The sequence below is a fragment of the Buteo buteo genome, chromosome 10, assembly GCF_964188355.1.
Source record: "Buteo buteo chromosome 10, bButBut1.hap1.1, whole genome shotgun sequence".
Lineage (NCBI taxonomy): Eukaryota > Metazoa > Chordata > Aves > Accipitriformes > Accipitridae > Buteo > Buteo buteo.
In genome coordinates, this window is record NC_134180.1 from 28,010,301 (window position 1) to 28,026,887 (window position 16,587).

Sequence of the window (16,587 nt, forward strand, 5' to 3'; positions counted from 1 at the left end):
TGCTGAAATACAAGTATCCTTCAGCAAATTTGGGCTGTTGGACAGAAGTAATTTATCCAACAGTCACATCATGATTTCTTATTCAGAATAAAGTTACATGGAGTCTCTTATTTAGACTTTTCTAGATAAATTGTACTAACACAATTAATTGAATTTGAACTATGAGTTACAGTGATTGGTTTGTATTGGTTGCATTGACTGTTGCTCAGTGTGCACGAGCCTTGTAATTTTCAGAAATCTGGTATAGAAGACAATGAATAATAAGTTTATTTCACATGTAGGGACCTTCAGGGACAAGAGGACCACCAGGGCCACAGGGACCTAAGGGAAGGAGAGTAAGTAATATTGCTGTTTCATGTTAGTTAGAGCAGAGAGTGGTGCGTTGCCCATATGAATCTGATGAGTAACCCATGTACAGTTGCTTCCTTTGAACTCTGGACTCTGGACTCAAGCCATTTGTACTGAAATCAGACAGATGATACTTGTATTTCCATGTAGGAAATGATATGAATCTTCATTTCTCCCCACATTATAGTTAAATGGGGGTTTGCCATTGATTTCAGCTGAGAGCAGGACCAGAACCAAAATGATCACTGACCTTATTTTCTGTATACATAAATATGCAAACGTTGGCATTTATAACTACCATTGGACTGTTTCAGTGGTTTAGGGACTATTTTCTTTACCTGCATGTCAAAATCACCCAAATGTAGTTCTGAGAGAGGAAGAAGCAAAGTCGGAAGATAGTATATGCTAGAATCCCAAACCTCTGATTAGATTATCATTTCCATTTCATGCATTTTTATCAGGGAAATGGGAACCATTTTTTCACTGTATACAAAACAGTAATCCAAAGCCCACATAAGTGAAGAGGGAATCTGTCCACATCAATTTGTATGAGCATTTGATCACAATGCATAAAATCAGTATCAGTGAAAGTATTGCATTTTGTTATACTTTTTCATGATTGCTAAACTAATAAGTAAGAGATTGGGTAAAGAGTTATATTTTCAGTATATTCAAAATAATATATCTGAATATATTATATATTTGAATATTAATATATTGAATATTTGAAACCATATTTTGAATATTCATTCTATTTTAAATATGCAATATTTTGAAATGTACAATATTTTTAATATTCTAGATATTCAAAGTATACAATGCCTAGCAACTTCGCAGTACACTACAGGATTATTCATAAGACAAACTTCACATGTTTCAAATGAGTCTTCCTTCTGCAGTATGGTTTCCTCCTCCTTCAGAAGAAATCTGTTTTAATTTACTTCTTTGTTCATGGTGCAGTTTGTAGGAACAATTTGTGAAACGTAGCATATGAAATGTATAATTTCTGTTAAAAGTCTGCAATAGTTGTTCTGGCTTACCCTGTATTAGAGAGGTTTCCAGCTGGCAATGCCAAGTGTTTGGGTTGTTTTTTGTTGTTGTTGTTTACTTTCAGACAGAGAATATAATTTATCCCAGACTTCAGTTTCCTTAAATGGGTGAAGCAGATTTGACCATCTATCTACATACACTTAGAACTTCTTGTGCTTGCTTGTCTGAAGTACCGATCAGTAGATTTGTCTGAGTCTGGGTTTCAGGATTAAGGAATTTATCTCAGCAGCTCATGGAAAAGGACATGCCCATCATCATCAGAGAGAATCTGTATGGTCTTCTGAAAATAGTCTTCATTTTTCCCTTACAATAGATGTGGTTTTTAAAAGCCTATTTAAAAGGATATATTAGTAAAAATCTCTTTCTGGGGAATTAATTTGCTAATTTAGTAATAGACATTTTAATTTAATAATGAATTATCCGTAAAATTTGATAGTTTTACCTGCAGAAATAGCAAATGCTTCCCACACCTCACAGGTCACCTGCTTATTTTCTGAACTGAATATGGCACTCATAAATAATCTATCAGTGCCCAGAAAAATGAGTTTATTGAGACCTGTTTGTCAGGCAAAACTGAAATGCAGATATATTTGTTTATGCAACATATCTAACAAAATTCAAAGAGAAACCTTAATTAGCTGCAGAGGGCGTGAATCCACCCCTGCTGATAAGCACAGTGACTTACCAAGAGTTGGTGTAAGCAGGATCATCCAACCCCAGGCATCAGCTAGCAGAGAAGTAGCTCCTGAAGTGTTCAAAAGGTGCTTATGCAAATGTGTTCAGTGGAGAGAGGCTCTAGGGGCTTCTGGGACCCCTACATTAGTAACTAAGGCAGCCTTCTGACAGGAGTGTGAATCTTTGCTTTGGTTTAGAGGAGCAAAGGGAAAAACATCCTTTTTGCTTCACAGGCAGGTTTGAAAATGTAAATCAAAACAGAAATGCAAAGCAATTGTGAGGCTGAAAAGAAGTAGCAGCTTGGCACCACTTTGGCTTCAGTGGCCTGATTCAATGAAACAAATGGGTGCCTTACCTCTCTGATTTCAGTAGGAGTATATCTGAAAGTGAAATACATGCTGAAGTGTTATGCTGAATCAGGACACACAAGCCAGTGGCATCAGATGAGTATACATATGCAGTCATTTACACTGTAAAATGCTGATGTTTGAGCTTCGTCTAAAAAGGAAAATCCCTTGGGCCTTATTGGTACACCAGAGTTTCAGTTTGACTGGTGGCCTATGGGATGCAGTGAGTTAGAAGGCTAGCCCAAAAGTAATTTGGTGTAAATAGTTGTCTCTGCGATTGGTACTGAACTGCTGTAGGCTGTACATTTTAATTCCTCTGGACATAGCATTCCCCTCTAAATTCCTTCTCTGATCCTTCCCTCCTGGCAAGTCCATCTGCCAACATCACCAGAGCTGGAGTCAGAGCCAAGCTACTGACATGAATGTGAGACCTCACCTGCAGGCTCTCCTCCCTCCCAGCAGCATCTGCTACCTGGTGATTGTTTTTCTGGGGAATGACTTATTTTACTTTAGATTCTATTTTGAAGGTAGAAGATAGTTCTTATTTAAGGAGTGTCACATCTTCTGCCAACTGAGACAGGAATCTTTGAGGGAAGTCTGTCTCTATGATTTTGGCAGCACATCATGGAGTACATTGGTTATAATTAAAGATCACTCAAAATAAATCCCAAACGTCTCAAGCTCTGTGGAAGTCCCAGTTTGGAGCTGTGGTTTATGCCTTTGCCTCCACCCAGCATGACTGGGAATGCTTCATGGAAGGGGGTCTCAGAGTGGACCCAGGTCTTCAGGCTCTGCGAACAAACTCCCACTGAATCCATTGAGAATTTTGTCTGCTTTCAAGATCAAAATATCAGACCCAAAGTGGAATCTCACATAAGGAAAATATCTGGGGGCCCCTGCAACCTGGGGTTTGTCATCACTGGATTCAGAAAGAGCAGTGTCAGAACCCTGAGCTCTGTGTGGCAGGCCTCGGAAAAATGCATACCACAGTCACATACAGAAGTTAAATAGAAGCATATGGAAATTCCCTGTTTGTGTACTGAAAAGTGTATCCCATCCTCACAGCTGGAATCTGCAGGAAGTCTTAGGAGCACTGACCTTCTACTTCTGCACTGTCACAGAGTAGGATTCCTTCATCTCATAAATTCTGGACCTTTCAGCAACTGGTTCACATCCAAGGTTACCCAGCAGCCTACTTCTGCCTGAGAGTATCCAGCTGCTCAGCCTCCGGTACACCTGAGAATTCTGGCCAGCTGGAGGCAGGCTGTCTAGGAGTCTATGAAGTATCTCCTTGTCAGGGGATTTGGGGAGTATGCCACTGAGCATAGTGCTAGCACAGAGCTTCCTCAGCTCACGCTCAAGACTGGATGCACTTCAGCTGGAATCATGTGGAAAGTTGGGTCCTTTTGTGACCCACACTTTATTTTTTAGTGTTAGTCTCATGAAAACACGGAGGGAGAACCCCACTTTGTAGATACTTCAATGGCAGAATGACAGTCTAGGGGGTGGGAATATCTGTATCTAAGAGAAGGGATTTCTCTCCATGACCAGAAGGAAGAAATACATTAGTCTGGAAGACATGCTGGTAGCAGTGTAGGCAGCCATGAAGCCGTTGTTGTTGTCGTTGTTGTTGTACTTGTCTGCTAATGTATGGAGAAGAAAACCACAATGTCAGAGACTGGTTCTGCTTTTAGTTCATACCATAACCTCTGACTAATACAACTGTAGCTTTTAATTGAGAGGAAGATGTCCTATATCATTAGATTCGTTTAATGAGTGAGACCTAAGCAAAATTCTTAATAGCTGCTAAAACTCTTAGCAGTTAGTATTCTTCAGGCTGATATTTGGTGATTTAAAGCTAAAAAGCAGTAATTTTTCTTCTCTTACTTTCCTGGAATGCAGCTCATGAAATTCAGTTTCAAAAATGCAGATAAATGACATAGTGAAGTGCTGTGAAGTTGGGGTCAGACAGCAGCAGCTTATGTCTGTAGCAGTAGGGTTATCTCTGCTTCAGTTATGTCTGTACTGGCATGAAGAACCTCAGCTACCTAAGGACATCAGCACTCAGTTTTAATGAGTGATATCTTTCGTACTGCTCACAGCAGGGAATATGGAACCTAGAAAAATGTGTTTGCTGCAGGGTTATGTGAAACAAGTGGCCAGTGTGCTTTATGATACATCAATAGCTGAGTGTGTTTATCTGTCTTAATTGTTCAAAGGAAGTGAGACTAAAATTGATGTAATTTTCTAATATTCGTCCATGTCAACCACCAAAAAAGAGAAGTAGCTACATAGTGTGTCTATGTTATTTCCACTCTTATATTTAGGAGGCAGGATGAGAAAGAACAAAAGAGTTAATTGGTGCTTCTTGCCTTCTTAGATGAACTTTTTCTCAGCTTATCGTCCTAGAGTTTTCAATGTAATATGTTCCATTTTAGAAACAAAGCTGAACCCATGCCAAAGAAAAAAGTAGTAGCAATTGTTTGGCAGCCTTACTCCTCAGCTCTGTTGCAACCTAAATTAAATAACAGTAGGCAAATCGTGTGTATCTCTCATTCTGCACTAGCTATTGTAGGAAATGATACAGATCCAATTAATCTGTGCCAATAATGAGTCACACCATATTATTTATAGGAATGTTATGGTGTGCTTTCCTTAGAATACTAAATTGCCTTTCCCTTGGATTTCTGCACTCTGTTCTGTGGCTGGCTAAAGGTAGGCTAAAGGCAGGCATGGCCCAGAGCCAGAAGCTGAGCATCATGTTGGTTTCTGTTACTTTGGTTTCGATTCAAAATTATATAGTAGGAAGGTGGTGTTTCGAATGGTAGGCCTTTTCACTTGATTATTAGTGATCAAATCATTTGTCATTCTCTTCCTAATGATTGGGCTGTTGATGCGACTCCACTGAAGTGGAGATCTGTGTGACTAGCAGAAAGGTTTTGGTGTGTTTACACGCATAACACAGACTGAGAATCCTGTGCAGTCTCCTGACAGGGCTATTTCTCAAACTATGGGCTATGACCCCCTTTATGATTAAAAGGAAGTCACAAGTGTTCAAAGAATTTATCTGTTAGTATAATTAATGATAGAAGATAAAATTTAGAAAGAAATTTCTTTATTACACAAATCTGTACAATCAAAATGTGTCCTTTTTCCTCCTTGAATATTTCATCTTGAGATTCTATCCCCTGATCAGCCCTGTGGAGAATGCGCAAAGACAAGTGACAGGTCATGTATCTAAAAAGTCTGAGAAGCACTAAAACTATCCTGCAGTTGCTCAGCTTAACACTCTCAATTTCCCCCTTCGTATGTTGCCCTAGGTGATTCCTCTGCAGCTCTTCTGTGAGCTTCTCTCCCCTTCTACCCTCTAACTTAATGACCTGTCCTCACTCCATCTCAAAGTTTCCTTGTGTCCCTCCTCCTCCCATTCTTTGAGACATTTCACCTGAAAGGACTATCACATGACAGGACTCTAAACCTGCTTACTCTGCCTTGATTTTTCATTGCAACCCATTTTGTGTGCATTATAGATAGCAGTTACAGAAGAATTGCAGAGCAGTAACCTGACATTAATTTGATCAAGATGTTTAGCTTTCTTTTAAATTATGCTATATAATAGTTCAACAACTGAGCTTACACGGTTACATAATCTTAATGTGAGGCTGAGTCTTTATGTTCTTATAAAGGCCTCTATCACTCTTGAAAACACCATTAATGTTTTGGTTCTGATCTCCGAGTGCATTGAAGTTATGAGGAGTTTTTTTCCACAGATTTCAGTATCCTTTGGTTTGGGACCTTTCTCACTGAGAGCCATGCAGCAACCCAGAGTGTTGTCTTCTGTAGCCTCTTTTCTCCTCTACCTTAAAAAAATGCCTGTAAATACTCAGTCCTGGCTTAGACCGGAACAAGAAAGCTGGCCAGGCTAACCCAGGGATTGCCTCACAAAAGCTGTCCCAAACTACCAAGGTATCAAAAGTATTCAGCTTTCCCTGCCTGTTCATTTTCCTTTTCCTATGGTTTCTGTGTGTTCCCTCGTGCTGGCCAGAAGCAGCAGTGCTGAAATGCTGACAGATAAGCTTCATCTGGGTTATTTCTGGCTCTGCCATGGGTTGTAACTGTATATCAGCTCACATGAAAGGCCTTTTCTTGGGAGATTTCCGTCTCAGGAGGAAAGCCTAAATGATTCTGGATACACATTGTTCCTGAATTACCAGTCAGACATTTTCACTGGAGCTCTAGAGAGAAGCAGGTGGGTGCTCACCATCTGTTCAGACAGAGGTTTTGATGTGCATCAGTAAATCCAAGTCAGAGGGAACAGAGTTCTGCTATGTTTTGTCTCAAAACACTCAAGATGGACATGGAAGTCACAGACATTTTTGAGGGGAAAGTAATCTTACAACGCTCTGAAAATCAGTCATGATTGCATGCCCTGCACTATAAACCGTCACCCAAGATGTAAGGTTCTCTATAACTCAGAAATGCACTCTGAAAATGCAGATTGTTTTCCTCTAGGCACTGCTATAGCAGTGTACGAGTTTCCTCTGATGCCAGCCCAGATGCCACCAGGAAAGCTGTTGTGTCTCATCCTCCCACTGCACACTGCTGTAAAAGAGCCTGGCTCTGTCTTCATAGTTACCTAGCTCTGGCTTTAAAGTGGTCATTGGTTTCAGATTGTTATTAACTGGTTTTAATTTTATTTTCCGTAGCCGAACAGTCATGGTGTTTAGAATTATGGAAATAACCTCCCAAGTCAGCATGGATAAAATATTCTTTTCCATTTTGCTCATGATCTATTTTAAGGATTTTCATTTGCTTGTAAACTAATGCATTTAGATTTCCAATCTTAAATAATCATTTCCGAATGTTTTGGCAATAAATATTTGCTATATTGTAATACAATAATATAACAGGTTATCTTTGTTTGTCTAGTGGTTATAAAAAGTCAATTTACAAGAGACACTTTAGTCTTACAAGAGACACTTTAGTCTAACAATAGATCAGTTCACTATGCAAGATTATAAATTGCTTTTAATCTTGCCTCAAACTGGTTTACTAATCAAAGAACTTTACCTGTTTTAGAGTCTTACTAGCAAGCTGGATTCTTGCATATACAGCTTATAATATGCTCAAAAGCAAGCACTCCATATAACCAGTGCTCATCTAAATTCTTCTAAATATGTCTGTTGCAAGCATATAAAGTGGATCGAAAAGAGAGCAGAAAATATCAGCCTGCAAGCTGGCTCCAACAGCGACCCTGAACGTTTTGTATTTTGTTTACATATTTTTCAAAAAATCTTTCTTCTTAAATCTGTATTTCAGCAAACCAGAAACTTATTTTATTCTTTGAAGCTTTATTTCACACTTAACATACAATGAAAATTGGTTTTCATTCTAACAAAACATATTTCCCCTCTCCTAAAGCTTATGTTGCATCTCCCTGATGATAACCAAAAATAATGCATAATTAATATTCCAAATCACTTTTTCAATATTCAGGGGCCAAGAGGTCTAGACGGTCCTCCAGGAGAACCAGGAACACAAGGCATTAAGGTGAGTGCTTGCATTGCTCAGTACTATACAAAACATTGAGACAGACCATAACAGGTAAGAAAAGAAAACAAACAAAAAACAACCCAGCATGTCAGAAGCCATAAAGTTCCATTTAATCCAGGAGGATATTTGCAAATTTCTGCCTTCTTCAGGTACTTTCTTATTATGATACAAGCCCATCTAAGCCTGAATCTGCACTTTCTGCAGTTACCCAGCATTTAAACTGATAGCAACTGTATGCAGCTTATCTAGCAAATGCATATAGAATTCACACATTGTTGGTTATTTATCAGGGAGAAAGAGGTGATCCAGGAAAGAAAGGAGTTCCAGGGCTCATTGTAAGTATTAGAGCCAATCTTTGTAGTAAGTCTTAACAGAGTTACTACTAATTTCTGAGCTATGTTTGGAAATTATCTGAAGCCCGCATTGTCTTTCAATATTTGTCTTTGACCAGGGTAAAGCTGGAAATCCAGGAGAAAGAGGAGATCAGGGTGTACTTGTGAGTATTAAATTCTCCAAAAAAAATTCCACAAAATCTCATGCTTTGTTTCACACTTGGATATGAGGGTATTTGTCTACTTTAGAGCAGCTGGAAAACTCCGACAGTACAGTTTGTATTTACTCATACAAAGAATTGGGCAGGAGTAAGTGTGAACATGGTCTAGTCTGCTACAAACAGAATACAGTATGACAGCAAATTGCAGCAGAAGAAATGACTGTTGTAGTTAGTAGGGAGGTCCTAGAAGTTGCTTTGTTTTTTTTAGTTTTATCGTAGTTTTAAGGGAGAAAGTCATTCTGACATAGAAAATTAATTCTTTGATAGATTTTAGAGTAGATGTGTACTATCAATGTTGGGACAAATGTAGAAAAATGTGTAAAATGTATGCCACCTGTATAGAAGAAAATTCCTCCTTTTAGGGCTTCTTTCAATGGCAATCTAACACGTTCTATCTGAGGCTTTCTTTTACAAAGAAGGTTACTAGTCAGTCCAAATTGTATTGGATTTTCCATAAGGAAGGAAGCAGAAAAGCAGAAACAAAGCAGTAAATTGAGACTCAAAATGTTGGTTGTCACTGTACTTCTCTTACCTCTTCTGCTCAGATTTAGGAGCTTGTTGCCTCTCATCTTTGACTCAATGGGTTTTCATTTCCTGTTCATTCACTAGGACTTTTAGATGTATTTATATATACAGAAATGAATGAATCAAAACCACATTAGGTTGAAATGATGGGAATTAGTACATTTATTGCAAAGTACAAGATACTGCTCTATTACTCCCTCAGCTACATTTTCTAGAAGAGAGTATGAGACATATTCTATGAGCCAGGTTGAGCAGAAAGAAAAGTGGTCTGTGAGCCTTACTGACCATCTCAAATAGAGTTTGTAGGGCAGGACACTCATAACATTGTGTTTAGGCCCAGTTTGTGCACAAAAGCAGCACATGAGTCTAAGGAGAATGATGAGGAACTGGTAAATGGTGGGTCAGCTAAGATCAATCCCTACGTAAAAGACACTGAGGAAGGATTTTTCAGGGCTCCGTCACCTGCCACAGGAGCTAGTGATGTGGCAATGCATGTCATCCAGAAGAAAAAGCTGCACATATTTCTTGGGTGTTTCTGAGCAAGTTATTGAGTCAGCAGAAATAAGAGAGGAAGTGGCTTTTCACAGAATATGAAACAGCTTGTTTCCAATGATTTTTTTATTTTATTTTAATCTTCCAGGGTTTGCTTGGGCCTCCCGGAACCACAGGAGACAGGGGACCAATGGGAGAACCAGTAAGTTGACCCTTATGCCTGCTTAAAAATTTTTCATGTATTGTACTGAATTCCCTGGTAACTCAAGCTCCATTTTACCAAGATTCAGTGTTGCCAGCTGTGGTTAGGTAGGAATTGTGGGGTAATTGTTCCAAAACTGCAGGGCTAGAGTCTGCCTCCCTTGCTTAATGTAACTTGTTCATAACAAGACCTGTTAATCATGTTGGGAAGCACTGTCGTAAGGGGTGCACAACGTAAGAGAGCATGACAGAATCTGGACCACAATATTATGTGGCTTTACACTGCATTGAGGTAGACATCTATGTTATGGATTATGTAAATGTATGTGCCAATACAGATATTAGTGGTATTTTTTTCAGTCAAAGTTTAGGATAGTTATTCGGGAACTCAGGGACCGCATCTATTTGGCAGGTTAAATTTTCAACAAAAAAGAGACTGTTATAATAAACCTCAGACATTCCTCTGCTGGATGGATTCTTGTTCTGATTGTTATTATTTCAAAGCCACACTCACTTTTATATGGCTAATATTGTAACAGAAGATCATGCAGAATCTGCAGCAAATATATGTGAAGTTCTGCAAGGTGTAGCCGTGACAGGAATAGTATTGCATCACCATCTCTGGGGGTAAATCAGATTATATAAATTCAGTGGAAGAGTGTGTGGTGTCCTAGGGGGACTTGGGAGAAGGCTTCCATTTTATAGTGCAGAAATCTAATAGAGTTGTCAAAAATTGTGTGTTTTCATTGCTTCTGAAAAGTTATTTTGCACATCAAATGACATAGTTAATTTAAATCTTGTACTTTCTGTCAACAGTTCACTTTCATTATTTCTACTAATTATTATTATTATTTCTAATATTATTAAACATTATTTCTAGTTATCTATAGGCTGGCATGCTTACAGAAAGCCATTGCACACTTTTGGGGGCTAGAAAAACACCAACATTTATTTTGGTAAATTTTCTTTTGGATATAATTGCCTACCTGAGCTCCCAACTTGTAGGAGTGGCAAAATGTTTCAACAGAAAATGTATTCTCTAACAGTTATTATTGGATTCCTGTTACTTCATCTCTTTCATTTATTTTATCTGATCTTCAGGTTGTGACATGTGAGAGCCTTACAAAGCAAGGCTTACATAAAGCTCCTGCCTTTTTCTGGTCAAGTTTGAATTTTCATATATATAGAATGACTATCAGTCTTATCTAAGTGGTCTGTTGTTGAGCAATGTACATTTCTGTTCTCATTATCGTAGAATCTACAAGTACAGTGTCAGAAGTAAGAAGAGCTTATCCTGTGAACAGGGTACCACTTCTTTCAAGTGCTGAAAGAGTAAAATGTCTTTGGAAAATAGTCTGTGGAGCTAGTGATGAAAATGACACAAGATGGTACGAAATGAAACCTGTGGCTCTTTTTAACTGCCCATCCAAGCAGCTTGATTTCATCTTCTGTCAGCTGGTCACTACATGAAAGCCAGCTGCTGAAGCAGTTTCTCTGGCCCTGTCATTAGTTCTGCACAGAGCACAAAACCCCTAATTATTGGTGGAGGAGCAGAGAAACCTAAGCAATTAGAACTATTTGTAGTAATGGGCTCGATCTAAATTACACTTCTACTTTACCTACTTGTCAGACATTTCAGTAAAATCCTTCTTTGCAAATTCCCTGTTGTCGATGGTTAAAAGGAGTCCTTATATTGCTATAATTTTTGGCTTCTGAAATTCACTGAAAGTCTCAGGGGAACGATACATTACCAGTCCAGCAGAATTAGCTCCATAGTAATATTATGAAGAAATACTTGACTTGTGAATCAAGCTTAAGCTTTGTGACACTTGCCTAGTGGAATGCCATGGAGTTGCTGCATATGAAAACTGATGGGCTTAGTTTAGGACAAGTGAATTCTCAATGGGAAATTAACTGCAGTTTAAGCTGTTCATGCTTAAATGAAGCTATAGTGTAAAATACATGCATCTGCCAAAATCTTCTTAGTAATATGCACTTTACATTGTTGTTCCAAGGGAAGAATATACTTGCATTATCACTGCCAAGTTATCAGGAGGAGCAAAACCATATGCATAGACTGTAAGAGGAAGTGAAACAAAAAAGAGTAAATATTTGCTTAAAAGGCTTCTATCATAAATATGGGTAGTAACATCTTTATTTTACATGAGAATAATAGATCAACAAAATTTTTTTTTAATTTAGAATGTACTTAAATACAGATGAGTCCCAAAGGGGTAAGTAGATATGAACTTTCTGAAAGTTCAAAGCCTGGATACATCCAGAGGGTTGATTTGTCTTGACATACGTTCATAGTGGCTATGGAATCAGCTGTAATCTGTTACAGGCAACCTCTACCCCCCCAGCACACAAATCCCTCTCTGTGGGCAGAGAAGGACAATCTAACATATGCAGAGAATTTGAGCATGCCGCTTTAGGAAATGATCCCTACATGTTACTGCGATAAATTTACTACTTATGGTAGGGCTTACAAGAAAATGCTCGTAGTATAGTTACTAATATTACCGAAAAGGCTTCAGCTTTTAGCCCGTTATATCTCAGTGATTCTCCTGTATAAACACTGCTAAATCCATAGTGAAGCACACAGTACTTGTTTTCAGTTAATTCCATATCAGACTGTAGGCTTTTCCACAAAGCAAACCAGACAGTCTAACAAACCTTAATTAAACAAAGTCTCAGTTAATCAAGAGGAGAGCTTAGTTTAGATAATAATTTACTTTTGGTCTAAAAGAAGAAACATCTGTGCTATTATGTGAAATCTTTTATTTCAGTCTGTCAAGAATGGCAGTGAGGTCTGCAGTACTGTATGCCATCATGGTACTTGTATACACTATTGGATTCAGGAGGAAAGACAATGAAATGCACTTCTTTATGCCAACTGGAAGAGTTCTGAAGAGACAAAGTCAAGACTATTCAATGTAATTTAATGTTAATTGAATGATGCATCCAAAATTCTGTTTAATGCCAGGGTCCAAGAGGACAACCAGGGGATGCTGGCCCTATTGGAGAAATGGGTTTTGAGGTAGGCTTTTAATCATTTATATAGTAATTACAAATACTCAAGCAACTGAATAAGCCTGGACAATGTGTTTAGAAATGATTTTTTTTTATTACCTGCAGCTGACTTCAATACTATGAGCTGCTGAGAGGCTCTTTTAAAGCTGTTACCAAAAAAAAAAAAAAAAAAAAAAAAAAAAAATTTTTTTTTTTTGGAAGCACCATTCTCTTTGCAGTTAGACAGTAGAACAGCATTAATCATATGTCCTTGGAAATGGTAGATGAAGAAAAGCAGCTGCAGGCAGTCGTCTTGCTAACTTTTGCTTCTATTTTTTGCTTTGTTTTTAATATCTCTTTGAAAGAAATATGACAGAATGTATTAGCCACATTTGCAATGAAGTAGCTGAGGGATGAGCTAATTTAGAACAGAAGGGATTTGGCTAATTCAAAGAAACGCGCTTCCTCAGTCACCCAAAATCCAGTCTTCTGACTGACTATTAAAGAAAGTTTTAAATGTAAACTTTGCAAGAAGCAATCTGATACCATTAACTCTTTAAGGGATGAAGACTCCAAAAGGGCTTTGTTCTCCAAAGGCTCTATCTACTTGGCTCCAAGCCTAAACAGTGATGAAGTTGTCAGGTTTACAAAAGATAGATGATTGCTCAGCCTGCTAGTAATTTATGATGAGAGGTACTGCCTTAGTGGTACTCCTGAGTCTTCAATACATTCCTAACCCACGGTGCAGTTCCTGAGCTCCTCCTATACCCTCCTTTTTCTTCTTCTGTTGGGCTCTAATAAGAACAAAGAACTGTGTTGTCTTAATTTGATTTTTCAGAAATGCATCTTTCCCAGTGTCTCATGCCATTTTTCTGCTTCAATTTTGGCTGTATTATTTGGTGGTTGCAAAATTATTATCGGTGACCATGTGTAACGGTAGCTCTTGTACCATGCAGGGACCTCCTGGCCCTGAAGGAGAACCTGGCCTGCAGGGAGAACCAGGCGCAAAGGTGAATGTTGAAATTATTCTCTCCTGTGCTGTTTAAATTTTCAAATTTCCATAAAAGCAAATCAGAGTGATCTGATTCATTAGCCAAGTAGGTAGTGATAGAGGAAATGAGCCATGAAGAAATATCGTTATTGTCATGATGACTACATTATCTGTAAACCCCGTCATAGTTAGGAATATTGTCCCTTAAAATCCAATTACTTATTTTTATTGTAATATTCCAGGGAGACATTGGACCTGCTGGGAAGACTGGAGAACCAGGTGACCAAGGTTTAAGGGTAAGCTATGGATGCAAATCTTCCAAAAAGGAAAGTATGTTATGAATGTGTCAGGAATGCAGGTTGAGAAACCTCGATTTATCAGAAGAATTCAATAAGAAGCTATTTTCTGATAACTTCTTTTAAAAAAAATTAAAGTTTGTAATATTGTAGCAAGTTAAAAAGAGTATTGATTATAGTGTTGAAGTATTTCTACCCAAGTGTCTCATGTCACTGAGAGACATAAACTAGTGGTTTGAGCATGAAGGTAAATCCAAGGGTGTCCAGCCCAGCTATTAAGATGACAGCACACAATAATGCTCTGTACAGATACCCACTCTAGGTGAGATAATGGGAACGTTATAATCTCAGCAGAGTAGGGTATCTCGCTGTACCACCATCTAAAGCAGCTGATTTGCTTCTGGTGCTGTGGATAGCTCATTTGGCACTAGATTTTACCAAGCACTTGTGCCCCTGCTTATTTTTCCTGTGCATCTTACCACCCTAAACTGACCCAAACAGTTGCCTGCCTCTGAAGGCTGAAAAAACCTTGTAAAGTGCTAGAAACAGATTTTATCCAGGAGACTTTTAAAAGAGCATAAACTATATGCTTTCAGACTTAAGTCATACCATTGAGCTCTCTCATTCTGTTGCTGTCATCTTTTGCTCCTGCCCAAAATCTCCAGCGGGGTGCATTCCACAATTCTGTCTGTACTTGGAGAAGAGTAATTCCTGGTACTGGTCCACAGTGGGTGCTCTGGACTTCCATACCACTATGTCTGAAATACTATGTTATTAGTATAGGGCAGCTCGTATCTGCTTTTTTGCTACCTGCATCAAAAGTTGCAAGTTACCGCTGCCTTTACCTAAGAAAGGCAAACATTCTAAAATGCCATGGTGCCAATGTTGTTGGTAAATGAGGAGTTTTTCATGGCCCTAAACTGAGTCACTAAACATACCAGTGTGGTAGTTATCCACATAAAGGTGAAAGTTTCAGGATAGAATAAGTATATTTTTGAGGTTACTGTAATCACATGTTCTATACTCTGAAACCAAACAATCTCAGTGCCACTGTCCAAATCTCCAGTGTTATATGGACATAGTATTGCCTTATTTTTCTAAAGTTGATCATCTTTTATGTTTTCCTGTGTTTGAGATTTGTAGGGCTGTGACTCTGTCACTGCAAATCAGTGAAAAATTAAGACAAACTATAACAGCAAGATAAAAGTTGTCCAAAAGATAATAAGCGTGTGTAAAACTAGCCTGAGTACTTCCAAGGCAATACTGCTATGTTGAGAAGTTTAGGCAATAACTTTGTTTTCAACTGTTCCCTTCTATAAGGGTGAACCGGGACCTCCAGGTGAAGACGGTGTTCAAGGAAAAGATGGCCGAAAGGTACATTCAGTTTTTGTAGCAGATGTAAAGCAGTCATACTAGCTTAAGGACCCAAATATCTGATTTTTTTCTCCTATTTCATCAGGTCAACAGGGCCCAGTTAATTTTGACGTAAGAAGGCCTGTATATTATAGGCTTTCCTGTGCCTTTTAGGCACATACCTAGTCTGCAAGGGCTACAGAGTTGAATGGCTTGATGGAGAAATGCAAGCTGGAGAGCTGAGGACAGTTTATTTCTGTGGTGACTATCATGCTGGAGAGCGCAAGCCCAGGGCTGCTCCATTCCCTGCATTGGATCAATGCTCTGCCAGGGACTGTGGCAGGTGCCAGGATAGGGAGTGTCACAGAGGATACCCTCAGGTAGTTGGCGATGGATGAGGCAAAATCTGGCTGTAGGAGTGTATGGATGAGATAGAAAGGGCTTTACCGTAACTTGGAGCCTGATCTGAATTTGACTGCTAAGATTTCCGTCAGTTTTAGTTTGCTTTTTGTCAGACTTGAAGATTCAGAATTCGCTTTTCTCAAGAGTAAGTAATTCTGTAGCAGCAGCTTGACTAAGCTTTATTTTTTGCTTTGTTTTAGGGAGACCCTGGAGACCAAGGACTTCTTGGAGAAGGTGGTGAAAAAGGAGAGATGGGGTTACCAGGAATTGCTGGACCCCCTGGTGAACCTGGCATAATGGGCATTCCTGTAAGTGTGTTCAGGTTTAAGTAGACTTTTTGTTCATTTGCTTTTTGTAATTATTTTCTTTTTTAATTTTGCTTGCTGCTTTTATTTTTGATTTTCTATTGCAATTAGAGATGACCATCTTTAAATTAGTTTGCCTTCCTTTTCTATGTCGTTCAGCTTTTCAGGGTTGGTAGAGAGAGGAGAGAAATGTTTTTCCTATCTTGAATCTGGTACCTCTTAGCAGATAGTGATTCCTTACCACTTGTCATCCAGATGCATACACCACACAACCTGGAGCCTCTCACTTCAGATCTTTCCTCTCCGGACAACCTTCTGTCATTAGTCTCTATCCTCACCTTCATTTGGAGACTGTGAGCAGTCTCAAGGTGTTAGATCATTCTTTAAAATTTAAAAACACCCAAGAAATTGGCAAGATGCATATACTACCATAAATTGTGCTGTAAGATCTTTTGTTGTTTTGGATCACTTTCCCTACTCATGG

General features: G+C 38.7%; 1 protein-coding gene across 5 annotated transcripts in view; it reads left to right on the forward strand.

Moving 5' to 3' along the window:
* The window catches only part of COL24A1 (collagen type XXIV alpha 1 chain), a 151,542-nt gene that overhangs the window by 100,069 nt on the left and 34,886 nt on the right, over positions 1-16,587 (forward strand). For all 5 annotated transcript variants that reach the window (XM_075039089.1, XM_075039086.1, XM_075039085.1 and 2 more), the window contains 10 exons: positions 282-335; positions 7,917-7,970; positions 8,264-8,308; positions 8,425-8,469; positions 9,692-9,745; positions 12,731-12,784; positions 13,713-13,766; positions 13,990-14,043; positions 15,364-15,417; positions 15,999-16,106. In XM_075039089.1, coding sequence (XP_074895190.1) covers positions 282-335; positions 7,917-7,970; positions 8,264-8,308; positions 8,425-8,469; positions 9,692-9,745; positions 12,731-12,784; positions 13,713-13,766; positions 13,990-14,043; positions 15,364-15,417; positions 15,999-16,106 — 576 coding nt within the window. The remainder of the gene's footprint in view (positions 1-281; positions 336-7,916; positions 7,971-8,263; positions 8,309-8,424; positions 8,470-9,691; positions 9,746-12,730; positions 12,785-13,712; positions 13,767-13,989; positions 14,044-15,363; positions 15,418-15,998; positions 16,107-16,587) is intronic.